Below are 16,611 nucleotides of genomic sequence, written 5' to 3' on the forward strand. Positions count from 1 at the left end.
ACGTGTACTTGTAACATTTTCATTTTGATTTGATCAAAGTAGCAAAGCAGAGAGACTGAAGGTCCCAAAAGCCACCCTTTTTTTTCCTGGCTCTGCTGAGCATTATCTCATATCCGACACTAGATGTCCTCCTAAAGTCAGTTTAAACGCCTAAACAGCTGCGAGGATTAGTTCAGGCAACACAGAAAGCATGGATGGCAAATCTGACATAGGCAGTAAGTAGACAGATAATACCACCAATTATCTTTAGTGGATCTGAGAGTGTGAGAGACAAAGACAGAGAGAGGATGGTCAGTGTGTGTGTGTGTGTGTGTGTGGGGGGGGGGGGGGGGGGGGGTCTGGTTGCCATCTCTGGGTAATTTGTTTCATAGGACTCGTCAGCAGCACATCTGTCCTCCTCCTTCTCCTGCTGATGCTGCTCCTCCTCCACCCTGCTGAGTCTGATTCAGCACTTCAACACCTACACACAGAACCAAGAATAGATTCAGATACACGGAGGACCACAGAGTAAAAAAAAAAAAAAAAAAAAAAAATGGCCAGTGCCTGAGCCCACCCTGGCCATCTCACCATGTCCTGTCACCTGTTACTGAGCAATTCTCTCTGCTGGTCTTTGGTGGGTTGTGAAAACAAAGACTGATGCTGTGCATAGCTTGAAATAAGCCATATGATGTGAGCACAGGCAAATAGGTATTAGATGGACGATGGGGCACACTAAGCACCCCAGGGAGTTGGGGTTGCCCCCTCAGGCGAAAACAACACAAAAGAATAAATCAGATCTCTCACCCTGCATGTGCTAAACACTTTTAGCTCTTATTTGCCTCTCTCACCACTTCCAAGCTGGAAGTGGTGAAAAATTAAAGGGGTATTTCAAAGTTTTTTAACGGAAACCAGACGCCATTTGATAATTTCTAGGTAAAATCTCTGAAATTTACTGCCCTCACTTGAAATGGGCTTTTCAACCGTTAACAGAGATTGTAACTTCACCGTTTGAGGTTCATACAACTTTCATCATAAAAAAAAGTATTTGCTCTAGAAACCCAATACTGTTACAAAAAGATAAATTATTATTATTATTATTATTTTGTTTTTGTTTCTCGTAAGCTTCATGATAAAAATCTTGTGTGTTTTGCAGAGACTAGGCTTCTTGGAGCAGAAGGGTGGTGCTGCCCAGGGCGCATTTCCAGCAGGATCCGCCACTGCGTGTGCAACGTGCTTATGTCATGAGCACCAGCTCATTTTTTTTTTTTTTTTTTTTTTTGCGCCAACACACATGAACCATGTAAATGTAATCATCTTCACACACATTTTCCTTTGATTACTGGAACCCACCTGAGTCATGCCACAGCTGAACCAGTCCAGGTGACCTTTATCTCTAAATGCCAAATGCGCATGGATTATCTGTCTTCCATGTGTAAGAGTAGTCTTGCATTCTCACTGGCACCCAGACCCCTCCACTCGTGCTCCAGCTCACTCCAAAGCGTGAGCTCGCTCTACAGCCCACCCCCCGCTCTACCACACCGCGCAGTTGGATTCAGTTACAGTGAGCGAGAGGACGGCAGAAAAAAAAATGTAGCGGAACAATTGAGCCGCGCGTTATGAGAGGAAGCTGTGAAATATTACGACGCGCGAATAACTGCCATCAAAATAACCTCGACAAATCAATGAGATGCGAGACAGCACGAAGGCATTTGGGGGTCAAGTTCATGGCAGCGGATGAGCGCTGGATCCAGAAGCAGCTGGCAGGATGAACTGAGACTCTGCGCGCAGGAGCGTGCCACGGGCGAACATTTGGGTCTGACCTCGGTGGGAATCATTTCTGGGACAAACAACTCGGCCCCGGTACATCAATGAGGGATGTGACTGTGTCTGTCTCTGTCCAGACGGGGTGGATGAAGCCCTCGGCGGTGTCATGCGTCTTGCCCCGCAGCCATCAAGCGCGCAACCCTTGCGGCTCGTAGTGTTCTTCGTCCTCCTCGGTCCTGGGGTCGTGTCGTCCCCGGTTATCTCTGCCGGCTGCCCGGACAGGTGCGTGTGTGATGACCAGCTGGTGGTCCAGTGCGCCGGGCAGCACCTGACCACCTTCCCGGTCAACCTGCCGCTGGCGACGCGGCAGCTCATCATCTCCAACAACCGCATCGCGGAGCTGCCGCCTCTGGCGCTCAACTACCTGTCCGACCTGGTGTACCTGGACTGCAGCAACAATTCTCTGACGGAGATCTCGGAGTCCACCTTCGGGAACCTGCGCAAACTGGCCTACCTGGACCTCTCCTTCAACACCTTGCGCCGTATCGAGGACAGGACTTTCGGCCCGTTGGCGAGCCTGGTGATGCTGAGGATGACGGACAACCCGGAGCTCTCCGACATCCACCCGGACGCCTTTTCGGAGAACGAGGCCCTTCAGGTGCTGGACGTGAGCCGGAACAACCTGACGGCGCTCAACATCACCTCCCTGATCGCGCTGCCCGCCCTGCGCTCCGTGGGGCTCAGCGGGAACCCGTGGAGCTGCCAGTGCGACAACGAGGATCTCTGCCTGTGGGTCCACCTGGAGACCTTCAAGTTCCAAGGTCCTGTCAGTTTACTTTATCCTGATGTCATGTAAGGAAGTCATTATAACGACCATGCTGAAAGAGCCAAGGGAGTGCATATGCTCCAATTATAGCTAATTATAATGCCCTGTTACATAATGAACTGGCCTTTTACTGGATGGAGGCTGTTTGCAGAAAACAACTGCTTCCAAATAAAACACAGACAAAGAAAACTAATAGACCTTCAAAATAAAAAAATATATATTTTGGATCATCACCCATTAAAAGTCTTGATTCAATCTAAAACAGGTTTAGTTGAAAACATAGTTTACAGTTTGCTTTTAACTTACAGAATGAATTGCTGTTTGAGAGAAAACATATTTAAGATCACACATAATGATCCATCAAAACCAAGGTGGCAGTTTAAAAGTTCTCCTGCACGATGATACCCTCAGAACCTTTTCTTGTGTTGCCGCATTACAACCACAAACTGTTGTAAGTAGGATTTTATGTGGTCGACCAACACAAACTAGCATCTGTTTTTAATTCAGCTTACGCTGGAAACTCTAAATAAAAAACCTCTGCAGCCAATTACCTAAGAGTCCGCCTGTGCATAATTTGTCTGCTGGTTGCATGGAAGTTTATTTATGAATATCAAAGTAAAGGGGACTGAATGCATGACAAAACAAATTAAGCTCCTACAAAAGGGGAAACAAAATAATCAATGGTTTTAAAGATTCTTTGAATGATGGAAAATAGTTACGTGGAGACCACCAGATGACCAGGACTGCAAAGATGGAGCCCAGCTGCACACGTTTTACACAAATACATGTGAAAAGCGGGACATTTATCTGCATTCAGCCATCTTGAGACTCATGTTTTCTGACACCCCTCTAAGATTTATACTAAGACAAAATTACATACAGGCAAACTTTATTTACTAATTACATGAAATATTAAAGGCAACTTATCATGCTTTTCAGTTCTTCCTTTTCACATGGAAACCATTCAGTTGTGGTCTATATAAAGGAGAACTGCAATGCTTTGGTCAATTCCTCGTTAATTTACCCCCACATTCCTTCTTTTTACCTTTGTTCTGAGGTGCATCTGAGAGCAACTCGTTTCAGTGCTGTCTCTTTAAATCTAAGGGAGACACTTCACAACCTGCCGCCCACCATGTCACAGAGCATCCCACTGCACCCAGATGCCATTTATGTAGTACGCTGGGGGACCGTGTGATGAATTGTGTGAGTTAATGCATCCAACAACCCAACATTTTCGCTTATCCACTTGTAGCTTCATCATCCTTCAACTTGGAGTACAAAATCGTAGCGAAAAATAAAATGCCGTACTCGCAGAATTGCTAAGCTGGAAATCCAAGACTTTGTTTAGCAGCTTCGCAAGAATAAATTAATGTAATTTTGTTCCGAAAATGTAATGAAGAATAGACAAAAACTGAATGGCATGAAAAATATGACCCAAAATGAATCTAAAGAAATCTCCTGGAGAGACTACATTCACATTTTCTGCACACATAGAGGCTCCAACTACACAACAAAATGTATTTAAAGGAGATAGCGCCAAGGTAACTCTTCCCGGCCAGTAGGTGGCGCACGCATGCTCATCCACTCTCATTCCAACCTTTAGTTGCACTGTTTGTCATCCGTTACCAGGTCCTTTTGTCAGTATTAGCAAACATTTAACTTACTTGTCCAGAAGGAAACCTCCACCTGGCTTCTGAGCCTCTTTACTTCCTTAAATCGGCACCAGCACTTAAAAGCTTGACCGATGTTTACCCTTGTTTTGCTTCTTTTTTGGTCTGCTTGAATCTGATTAATTTAATGGTGAGAGGAAGCCATTTCTCAGCGCTATCATGGAGGCACTATTTTCTGGCAGTGCCTGAGCTCCATATTATGCCAACCTACTATTCCTATTGGTGCAGAATCCTTTTATGTCAACGTTGGCGTCGTAACCAGAAGTAAGTGTTTATATATTTTGGAAACGTCAAAATTTACAAAACAATTATTTATATGCTATATATTTATTTTTCAGTAAAATAATACATTTTTGCTGCACCACTCTGGACTTTCTGTGGATGTATTATTTTTGAAAACATAATCATTTTGGTGAAAAAGTTGTAGCTATGATCTTTAAAGGCTAAAAAAGTGGATTTTGCATGATGTTTCCCCTTTAAGGCAGTTATATGCACTGCCTTTGATAGACAGGTATCAAAGTAAAGGGGTCTGAATGAAAATGCATGGCACACTTTTCAGATTTGTTATTTTTTGTAAAACAAGTTTGAAAATTATAATTTTCCTTCTATGTCACAGTAATGCACACCTTTGTATTGATAAAACCCCATAAAGATACGCTGAATGTGGATTCAATATGACACAATGTGGAAAGGTTTCAAGGTGTATTCACTCTTTTGCAAAGCGAAACAAATAAGCCCAAGTACAAATGCTTAAGTATTTGATGCAAACTATTTTGTTGATTAATATTTATTAACATGTCATCGATAGATTGATATTATCTGGATACTGTCAACAGCTTGTTTTTGCTTAACAAGCTGGGTCTAAATATTTGAATATCATCAAAAAAATTATTATTATTTATTTCAAAAAAGTTAAACCCATATAAATTGATCTATATGATTTCATCTACATCTGCTTCTGTTATTTTTGCTGATTATGACTAGCAGCTAATATAAACCCCACAATTACATTTCTTAGAAAATAAGAATATCATATAAGCCAAACGAAAAAAGGCTTTTAATCCAAAGAGGTTATGTTATTACTATGTTATGACCTAACCCTGACGTGTGATTAAAGAAACTACAAAAACAACAGGGATAACTGCAGCCTTCAGAGGACTGAGAAGCAAAGACACTTGAAGAAACTGTGGAAATACGTAAGGTGTGGGACTGTGACTGGGGTTCGAGCTTCAATAAACAACTATTCAGATGAAAGTACAGTTTGCATTTAATTTGAAAACTGGGTTCCCAGAGTCTAAAGGAAGAGTGGCGAGGTACAGAATCTACAGTTTCTTGTGGTCCAGTGGGAAGTTTTTTACAGTCAATGATCATCTGGGGAACCATGGTGGCTTTGTTGTATTTTATCAAGTCCAAAGTCAGCTCAGTGATCTAGCAAGAAATTCCTAATGATAAGAAGCTTTTTTAGAGATGCTGATTTCATATTCCAGCAGGACTTGGTACCGACCCACATTGCCAAAGGTACAAAATGTTGGTTCAGTGACCATGGCGGTACTGTGCTTGATTGGCCAGATCATAGAGGACCTATGGGGTATAGTCAAGAGAAAGATGAGACCAGACCCAACAATATGGATGACCTGAAGGCCGCTATCAAAGCAACCTGAGCTTCCATTACCTCTGAGCAGAACCACCGGCTGATCGCCTCCGTGCTACACCACACTGATGCAGTAATTCATGCAAAAAGAGGCCAGAACAGGTGCTCGGCCAAGTATTGGTACCATATACTCTGCAGTGCATGGACATGCCTTTCTGCAGGTCCCACATAACTGTTTTCAATTCAATTCAATTAAATTTTATTTATATAGCGCCAAATCATGAAACATGTCATCTCAAGGCACTTTACAAAATCAAGTTCAATCATATTATATTTTCTATTGGTTATATAGAAATAAACACTTAGAATATCTATGTTTGATAAATATAAGTGAATTTCATCTTTGGAGCTGAATTACTGTAATACATTAATTTTCTGATATAGTACCTAACGGTTGAGGTGGACCTGAACTACTTTACATGCAGTTCTACTGGAAGAGACAAGCAATAGAAAGAAAAGAAACTACCCTAAAGTTAACGTGCAACTGGCCAGTAATGGTTTTAGCTTCTACACTTTTTGAAAAAACCGTCAGGACATGTGAGCGTCTACTGGGCTGAAAAAGTTTAGAGGATTTAAAAGACCCCTGAAATATGTCTCAGTGGCAAAAGGCCTTTGTGAAGGATTTAAAATAAACACGCCCAGTGATTAAAAATCCAGCATTGGATTGTTAAAAAAATATGTTTTAAACCTTTAAACAAACTGCTGATTATAATTTTTTCTTTTGCATAGCTGGATTTTTATTGTAACTAAAGACATGAAATCAATTTTAAAAAGCAACATAATAATGATCTGTACAAAAAAAAGGATTCCGGTGTTTATTCACCTGTGTGTGGCAATTATTTTCTATAGATAAAGGTATTTTATTCAAATACCTGCTGGCCTGGATGCTGCACCACATAATATAACAAACATATTTCATGTGCTGTAACCTCACATGGAAATAACCACTGCTGTCCTGCACATGCAGAAGCCATGCTGGAGAATTTGTTTCGCCTCAGGTCACCCGGCAACATCTGCAACCGTAGTATCTCTATTAAAGACGGGGGCCATTAGCCCACAAAACAATAGATGTTGTTTTTATAGTCACAGCGTAAAGAAAGAGCTCAATATTTCAGTTTAGGGTCAGACACGTGACAAAATAAGAACAGAAATGTTCTGATCCAGCACTTGAAAATTAAACAAATACGCAAAACATCACAGTGTGTGGTTATTTCATCTAACAAGAAGTTCAGCAGCAAATATGAAAACAGCTGAAGGGAAGCCTTGCTACTTACAGCGGATTTAAGGTGGTAAAAAGAAGATAAAAGGATTGGTTAACTCATCATGAGCAAGTATGCATACGTCATACAAAAAAAAAAAGTCCCAAATGTTAAATCTCAGAGTCTATATCTGAGTTAGCATGCTAATTAGTCAAAATCATGGGAGCTCAAAGGCCTCACAAGTGTTGCGTGTTTAGAAGCGCTGTCTAAAAAAATAACATTTCAACCCAGATTAGGCTCGAAAAGTCGCACTTGAAGCAGCCCATCATACTGCTGGAACAGTGTCAACTGACCGCAAGACACAGCAGCACATTTGCAACATTTTAATAAAAGCCAGACGTCAGCATAAACACCTCATTCCCACTGTGGAGGGATGATGATGTGGGTTTGTTTTGCAGCCGAAGAACCTGTGCATCTTTCAGTCAGTGCGTGAGTAAACCATAAACGCCAGGTAGAAAAAAAAACTATACTGCCCTCAAAAAATGAGCCGGCCTGATCCGTCTGATATTTAAAGTTAGGCCACAAGCAGATCATGCAAAAGAAAACTGACCCTCAAACACAACAGCTAGGCTTCAACAAAACTGCTGAAAATCAAACACAAGAATTTAAAACAAAACAGGAACTGGGTCTTAACGATGACCCGGCCAAACTCCAGATCTACTACTGACCAAAATGTTGTCAGGCCAGAAAACTGTGCATCGATTATCGCATATACAGTCCAGTCAAAAGCATAAATGTCTTATACATTTTGTCATGTTGCGACCCAAAGACTCATGGAATTTGTAGCACATAAGTGTACAGTGAATGGAAAAAGATGAATGACTTTTTCTAAACCCTTTATAAAATGAGTGGTGTTGGTGCGTATGCAGCCCCCTTTTTTCCTGATACCCCTAAAAAAAATCCCATTCAACCCATTACCTTCAAGATCTCCTAATCAGTAAACACAGTAAACTGATGATGTGCCTGCTGAATGCAGTATGATTGGATTCTGTTTTGCAGTATCAGGATAACGGGCCCTGTAGAAATCCAAACCAAACTTTTGAGACTTGTAAAAAGATGCTAAAACCGGGTATCTTTTTTTCCCCTCCGCTTCAAAACCGTCTGCTACTGTGTGCTGTTCTACCCCACAAGATTACAGCAAATTAAAGTGAAGTTGGTTTTTGTAAGGTGACTAAATGTGGAGTCGGAATACTTCTGCAAGCCGTTAAAAACCCTTACAGAAAAAAACAAACAAAAGCAAAAACAACTGGGGGTTAAAAAGTGGGGCAGAAATGCTGGGTTGTAACTGGACTGTGACACAGGCTTTTGTTGCGTTAAGGCTTGTTATTTCTTGAATGAGAAGGACACTGCATGATATTATGAGGTTGGATATGTCCTCGCATATACGTCTGTTTTATCATGACTTTCTGCCACTTACACATAAGGAACCAGCGCTTTGCTAGAAAGAGTTCAGTCAAATCTGAAGCCCTCCTCTCGCAGTGCGATGACTTGCAGGTGTCAGCGGCGGGGCGCGGCCGCTGTTTGAAACAAATCGCAGGAAAGGAGGCAGCCTCACGTTTGTGTTCAGCAGACTCCGGCTCGTTTGTTCAATTTTGCCGGCTGCAGTTTTGAACGAAAGCAAGGCAGTATTTTATCCAGAAATGACAAATCGATCCTTATTTCATTCAGCTGTTTGGGGGGGGGGCGTGCTGCAGGTGTGATTAATGGATCATGTTTTCTTCATCAAATATTGATCGCCTCTGTTATTTGACTGCCAACTTGAAAAATGTCTCCCGATACTTTGTGAAATTTCTTCCTTTGGGGTTACCTTGCTCTTGGATTGGTGTGGATGTGTCACTATGCAAAAGGCCAGCTGCTATTTATAGTGCGTCTTACTGAGCAAGGAGCCCAGCTATAATTCTAACACCAGGGCCGTAACACAATTGCCACGCTCACTGAACGGCATCCCCTGCTCCTCCTGCTCCCTCGCAGGCACCGCGCACAGTTCCCCGCCGTCCCCCGCGAAGCTCGGGGTGGACTTCTGCCGGAGATGTCCTAATTTCCGCGCCGCTCGCCGCCTTTTTGTCTCGCCTAATTTGGATTGTGGCCTCTTCCAGTGACAGCTGCCAGGAAAGGAGGAGGCAAACGCGCAGACATGCACATCCTTTGGCCCTGCGTGCGCAGTCTGTCCATCTTTTTCGAGAGGAGAAAAGCACAGACAGAACATCCAGCCAGTCATGTTAGAAACACACACATGCGCTCTGTCAGAATTATGGATTCAGGCAGAAACGAGGCCCGCCGAGCCTCTCGGAGCTGGATACCCCCGTTGCTGCACGCTCTATCTCCGAGGAGCCCACCTGGGTTTGGATGAGGGCGTGCTTGTCTCCTTAGTTTAGGAAATCTGCACGAAACTCAGAGAGAGAGAGAGAGAGAGCGCCTTAGGAAGGCAACCAACAGATTCTCCTCTGTCTCGCCTTCCTGGCTACATTAGCACTCTGTCAGTCGTTATATAAGGGGAGCGTCTGGAAATAGAGCAGAGTGTGAATAAGGGAAGAAGAGAGGGAAAGCCCTTTTCTTTGATGCCAGTCCCCTTTGGGGGGGTTAGGTGGGTGAGACTGTGCGGGTTCACTTCCTGCCTGTGAAGCACGCGGAGCGTGGATGTGCACACGTTAGCCGTCTCCGTGACGATGAAGCGGGACGTGCGTACATACGCGTCGGCACAGAGCTGAGGTTGAACTCATGCGGATACGGGGCCGTATCTGCAGGTCATGAATTTTTTAGAGATCCTGTCGTGTTTTCGAAACCTTCTCTGACATGAGTCATGTGGATGTGGTGGATGTGGACGCAGCCCCCCTTTTCTTCGATACCCCTAAATACAGTCACATTCAGCTACTCGCCTCCAAGAGACTCCCAGCCAGTAGACATAGTAAACTGATTGTGTGCCTTCTGAATGCCGTGGTTTCAGGTTTCTCTTAGTGTCACGATAACGGGCCTCATAAAAAGTCAAGACAAACTTTTGAGATTTGTAAAAAAAAAAAAAAAAAATGAAAGCCAGGTATCTTTTCTCTTCCACTTCATAATTGCCTGCTACTGTGTGCTGGTATGTCCCATAAAAGTACAATGAATTAAACTGTCTCAAAATAGGAATGGAAGGAGATGGTGCTTGTTTAAAGCCGGATTCTAACAGCATATCGGATGAAGAGAGAGCGGCGGCTGCCTCAGAGAGGATCAGAGCGGCCTTTGAATTTTCTACAGCACATCTGAGCCAAACTGACTCTACAAGCTAACTTGAATCCTGGAAAAACTTTGCCGAGGATAATTGCGGAGATTCAGACATGGCATTCTTGAAATAATAGAGCATTTCAAATGATTTGAGGGTGAAATATCCATCAGTGTTTATCCTGAAACATTCCCTTCTTTACCTGAGTCAAGTTTTACCCATCGTAACTGTGAAAAAGTAAATTAGAGCAGGAGCTTACTTCCCAGATATTTTTCATAGATTTATTTAAAATGTTTAGACAATGTTACTATAACCGGAATAATCATTAAAAGTTGTTTTTGCCAGAGCAATGCAAGAAATGATTTTATAGTTCTAAATGAAAGCAGTCAAATCTTATAGCACATTCAGGTTTGAAATTTTTGATGTCGTGAAACTGTTGTTTTGTTACCCAATGCTATCATAGCACGAGAATTTTATACCATTAGAATCTGGCAGCCCATGTGTTGTCATGACCGCGCCCCCTTTTTCAGGAACTGGCTCCAGTGAATAAGCACATTGGCACCCCTGACCTGCCGTCCGTTCATTCATGGACTAATGAGGGATGTGTCTGACGTCTGGCATCTTCCGCCGTGCAGACGGACAGGAGTTACCGTCGTACCAAGCTTGCAGAGTGTCACATGGTCGGGGAATGCAGGAACGAACAGTGTGTGCTGGCTTTCATCGTTCCTGTCAACACAACAGAGCAACTCAAGAACTACTTCCTGACCCACCCGCCACCGTCCTGGGTCGTTAGAAGCTGTTGCTTGGTGTGAGTGGAGTACTTTGTCACCTGAATCATGACGAGATGCTGATGTAACCTCTTTGGAATGAGTTGGAGGATCGAACTGTAAAGACTGGGGAGTTAGAAATGCAATCCTCCTCTTTGTTGGGAAAGAAAACCTCATGCTGTTGCGATGACCTGGAAAACTGAGAATTTGTACGGGCAAAAACTGAGTTTCTTTACATTTTTAAAAGAAATGACCGACATGGGCAAAATGACGTGGGTTATTGCTATTAATTTTGGTATGGGCACATTTTTGGTTTATTGACCAGGCCTATAAGTAAACATCGGTTATTAGCCAAAACTGCAACGCTAATATCAGATATCAACAATGGTCCAAATATTCAGACTGGTGCAGTCCTAATCAGTGCAATAAGTGGCCTTTTTAACTTCAGTAAAACGATACCATGGCAATGACACCATTTTGCTTAATAATGGCCTTAGAAAAAGTAGGAGCTAAAGTGTTGACAGAAGAACTCATTTTATAATTACAGAGGAAGCTAATCAACTCAAAAGACAAGCTATTCCTGGTTTGAAAATTAAAAGTGAATTACGAGTTTTAAAAGTTCCTGAGAGAATTTTGCAACGAGAAGCATTTCTTTCTTCTGCAGTCAGTTATTGAAAGTAGAAAATTAATTATGGAAAAAAAATAATGAAAATACTGATGTTAAAAACAAAGAATTACTGTCGTTTTCTTTTGCATTCTCCTGAACGATTTTTTTTAGCATCAAGAGGGTTGAAGTAGCAGATCTAAAACATTTATGTATCTCCTACATATAATATTCTCACATCATAACATGCTGGCTAAATGACAGCGTGCATTTTGAGGGTGTTGGTGCAGAAACACAGTTTGAAAACACTATTCCCACCGCAGAGAATTTCAGAGCCCAAGACTGAAAAAAAAAAGCTGAAAAAAATGCAAGCAGATGCCAATTATCAGCAGTGGCCATAGCTACAACATTATATCATGTCACAGTTGTTCGCTTTGAGAGTAAAGTCACAGAAAATGGTTCTCCCCTCAGCCGCTGCAAAGCATCACATCCATCATCTTCTGTATTTAACTTTGATTGAGACGCCGTTGAATTTATTGTATCTTCATCCACTTTACTTGAAAAGATGACACTCGACGTTTTGCTCGGATGTGTGGATTTCAACGGGTCTTGGTTGGAGTCGTACCTAATGCCTTATGATGAGAAACACTGTTATCTGAGGTCTCAGGCAGACACAAAGACCTCAGTCATTCTCTAATCCTGTGCGGGGAAAAGGAGTTTGCATAATTCATCCTTTTTTTGTGAGATTTTAATGCTGCCTTAACTTAAGACTGCAGAACACAGGAAACCCCTAAAGCTTTGTGGTGTTTTGATAAAGAAGGCAGAATTTTAATGCTTGTGCAGATTTCTGCATTTTCATTGTCAGCTGGATATGTTTAACTCAGTTTACTAGTATTTTCTTGCTCAAATGTAACATTTAAATAAAAATTTCTCTGCTAATGGATGTGTCCTGTCTGCGTCTGGTGTAGCGTGTGTTTTGATTGGGGAGATGATTAAATTAATAACCCGCTGACCTGACTTTATTTCAGCGGCTTCAATTACATGGGTCTCTCGGTGCAGAAACAAAGCAGGACATATTCCGTAAAGTACTTTTGCAAGGTGTGTGGTAAAGTTGCTTAGGAAGTATCTTGCAAAAATCCTGGAAAAAAAAAACTACTGCTAGAATACTAACATTTAAGACAATACAGTTTCCGTGTATATATCCTTTTACTTCTTATTTTACTGTATTCATATTTTTTGTCTGCACCATCAACACCAAGTCAAATTCCTTGTAAGTACAAACCTACTTGCCGATTAAACTTGATTCTGATTCTTATATATGATCTTGGACTTTTTTCCCCATTCTCTTCCTGGGTCTTAGTGGGGCCTTTTGATACCATTGCCATTGACGTCCCCACTGACAGATTTGTAATTCTGATATCATTAACACCAGTGGCGTCATTGCCATGATAAGTTAAGTGGGGCACAAAAACTCAACACCCATTAGCAGCAACTAATTTTTTATGACGCATACAACCTGGCTGATCAATGTTAAATTAAACAGATAAATTAGCATAAACCCACACACTAGAAAATCTGTTTTATATAAGCTAAATGTAATTTAATTTTTATACACAAAATTACAAATAAAGATTCACTCATAGTGTTCATGTGTTGAACAGAAAAGATTCACATCTTTTCTTCAAAGAGCTAGCACCGACAACCGACACTAGAATAATGTTTGCTTTTAGTTTCCATTTTCCTGTTTTATTTTTTCTACATTTTATTCGAGCAGTTTTCTTTTTCCTTGCTTTTATTCTGTTCTTATTTTCCAATGTTTCAATCATATAAAGCACTTTGCATTGTCCTTGAACTGAAATGTGCTGTACAAATAAATTTGCCTTGCCTAGATGGTCGCACACGATCCGGCAGAACGTAAACGTAACGTGTGAATTTCCAGTGTTTTGATTGGACGATCTGAGCTTTGGGCCAGAGGATTTGTGCCCCATGGCTGTCTAATGAGACAGCATGCACACTGCAATGTCAGATGTTTACACCAGAATTTTTTTGGTAAGGGAATCTGTCTTTTTTACAATATTACTCTATATAGAACGATCATATCCCATTGATTATTGCGAACATAGAGCTTTACAGCGACATCTGGTGGGCCCTGGCCCCACTGGCCCCAAGTGCAGGGACCCTACAGATCAACACAGTTTGAACTGCATTGAATCTTATCTCACCAGGAAAACAGTTACTTAATTGTTTAATTCATCAATTGTTCTTGTTTTGTTTATAGTCTACCTCTTTTTGCTTGGTGACGTTTCATACAAACGTATTGTCAATTTCCATTCCTATCTGGATGACGCCCAGTGATTTACCAAACTTAGCTCTTCCTCCTTACTCCATCTTACAAGCTATCAAAACCTCATTTTCCTCGGCACAGAGAACACCTTCACACCCGACAGTTTAAAACAATATCAGAATCAGGGCCCACCAGATGTCGCTGTAAAGCTCTATGTTCGCAATAATCAATGGGATATGATCGTTCTATATAGAGTAATATTGTAAAAAAGACAGAGACATCGCGTCCTCGAGTGCGCATGCGGGACATTTAGGTTGAACGCGTTCAGTTCACACAGGAGATCACATACAAGTCACATATATTTGGAAATGTGAACAGACATGCAAAAAAATCAGATTTCACAAAAAAATCGTAATTGAGCATCAAGACCTACAGTGTGAACGTAGCCTAAAGGTGCGTGAATACCTTTGCCAGCCAATGTACATTGTAAAATAAATATCAAATGCGTGTTATCGATGTTACCTCAGGAGAGATGCTAAGTTTTTGGTGTGTGAGTTGATGTAAAACAGGAAGTCATTAGGCTTTATAATTACTGAAGAAAAAGAAATCCGTTGTCAGCAGTTCAGTCGCCCCTATAATGCTGCTGAATTGCACTGTCCCATGATTAATCCTCATCACTCCTTGTCTGTATGTTTTTTTGACAGATGAGGGCCAGACAGTGTGTGACTCACCCGCTGACATGCAGGGCCGCCGTCTGAGCGAGGTGGGCATTGAGCTCCGGACTTTATGTCACCAGACGCTGGACTCCTGGGACTACCTCTTCTTCGTGGTCATTGGCTTTGTCATCTTTGCCGCCGGGACAGTGTCGGCGTGGTTGATGGGCGTCGTCATGGTGCTATACGAGCGCTACATCAAGAAGAAAGACAATCAGCTGGAGCTGGAAAACGAGGAAGAAGATGTTGAGACGGGTAACGCACCGAGAGGCAGCACAGACCGGGGCAACAGGAGTTTAAAAACTTCACATACTGTCTGAAAGAATTAATCCCGTTCTGTTCACCATGGGTTCCCACAGTGCCTCCTTGTACACCTCCACGACTGTCTGTGAAGTCTGATATTAAATCAAAACAGAGTCTTTTTTAACAGGCTTGGCTCTCAAACCGAAGTAGAATTCAACAGAAATAAGGAATGTCTTTCTAACCATTTGTAGTGGGCTTTCAGGGGATAAAAGAGGTTTTTGTAGTCTCTGTGGTTGAGGTCCCCACTGCTGGGTGGTATATGCAAACATGAATCTGTATGTTGTTCACTTCTATCTAATGTTTGAGTGGGAATTGGATTGGTTGGCTAGAAATGCAGTCTGCGTCGGCAAAACTGCTATTAGGGGACCAGTTCGGTTTTTCTTCTGTAAAGCACCCATGCACACTTAGTCTATTTTATGCATTATATTTTTGGCCTATATAGTGCTCTAAAATAAGTTAAAAAAAATTCTCATGCTGTTCAATGTTTTAACATCTTTTGTGTGAAACACTTAATTAAATCTACTTTATCTATAACAAAGCTCTTCCTTCTCAAAGGCACAGTATGTTTTGCAGCGAATACACTGTAGAACATCTGCTTAAAGGCATAGTTCAGCATTTTCTTAATTAAGGTTAGGCTGAACTATAAACAGTTAAGACCTGCAGTAGATATTCTCCCAACATCTTCATTCTGTATAAATTCATTTTAGTTGGTCCTGGATGCTGATGATATCTCAGACAAGGGGTCAGTAACCTGCCGCTCTGACCCCTTGGATCTTCCACAATGGCTCTGAAAAACTTTGGCTAAAAATAATAAAGAACCAACAAATGTTTTTAGCAATAGAAACAATATCAAATGTAGTTTTTTGTTTTTCATGGAATAACTCCATTGACTTTCCTTAACAGAATGACACTGAAAGTACCGGTGATATTTTCGGATCTATCTTTGTTGTCATCACAATGGCAACCATATGCAAAAAAGGATGTTTTTGGCTAATATTAACATCCCAACTTTATAAACGTTTCATGTTTTCAAATTCTGTCTTACCCTTGGACAGTTTATGTCCAAATGCTATTTTACAATGTCCATCTACACAGGAAACTTGGATTGGAGGCAGCCAGCCTCCATGAACCTTCCTCAGTGAAAGGCGTACTGAGAATAGATCGAGTGTTTGAGGGCAGAAAGTAATGCAGTGTAAAAAATCATAACTAGCATCTACTCAAACTGATATATTATGTTTTCCATTTACATAGCTTTACAGGAGAAGTCTCACACCATACATACCCAATGGATAAACAGTGCTTTCCATTTGACCTCGGTAGTCTGAATTCTCAACCTCCAGGTTGGAAAATTTACTTGGAACGGTCCCTAAAGTCGGCATTATGAGTCAGAAACTCGATGTAACAAGATACCCTGACTTCTTTATTCATGATGGCTGCTACTCGCAAAGACATTGAGTAAAACCTCATACTTAGACTGTTTTAGGAGCTCTCTGTTATTTATGTAACATTTAGTGAGTCATACAGGTGCTGCCTTTCAGTGTTCATCAGACAGCATGTTTCAGCTCTGTTTATTTGCACAAAATACCACCTAG

General features: G+C 41.7%; 1 protein-coding gene across 1 annotated transcript; it reads left to right on the forward strand.

The window, feature by feature from the left end:
* The first annotated feature begins 1,134 nt into the window (after positions 1-1,134).
* LOC105925218 (leucine-rich repeat-containing protein 52) lies at positions 1,135-16,012 on the forward strand. The gene is made up of 2 exons (XM_012860952.3): positions 1,135-2,564; positions 14,708-16,012. Exons 1-2 carry the CDS (start codon positions 1,910-1,912, stop codon positions 15,034-15,036), a joined length of 984 nt encoding a protein of 327 aa, XP_012716406.2. The 5' UTR covers positions 1,135-1,909; the 3' UTR covers positions 15,037-16,012.
* The last annotated feature ends 599 nt before the right edge of the window (positions 16,013-16,611 follow it).

Source organism: Fundulus heteroclitus, chromosome 6 (genome assembly GCF_011125445.2).
Source record: "Fundulus heteroclitus isolate FHET01 chromosome 6, MU-UCD_Fhet_4.1, whole genome shotgun sequence".
Taxonomy (NCBI): Eukaryota; Metazoa; Chordata; class Actinopteri; order Cyprinodontiformes; family Fundulidae; genus Fundulus; species Fundulus heteroclitus.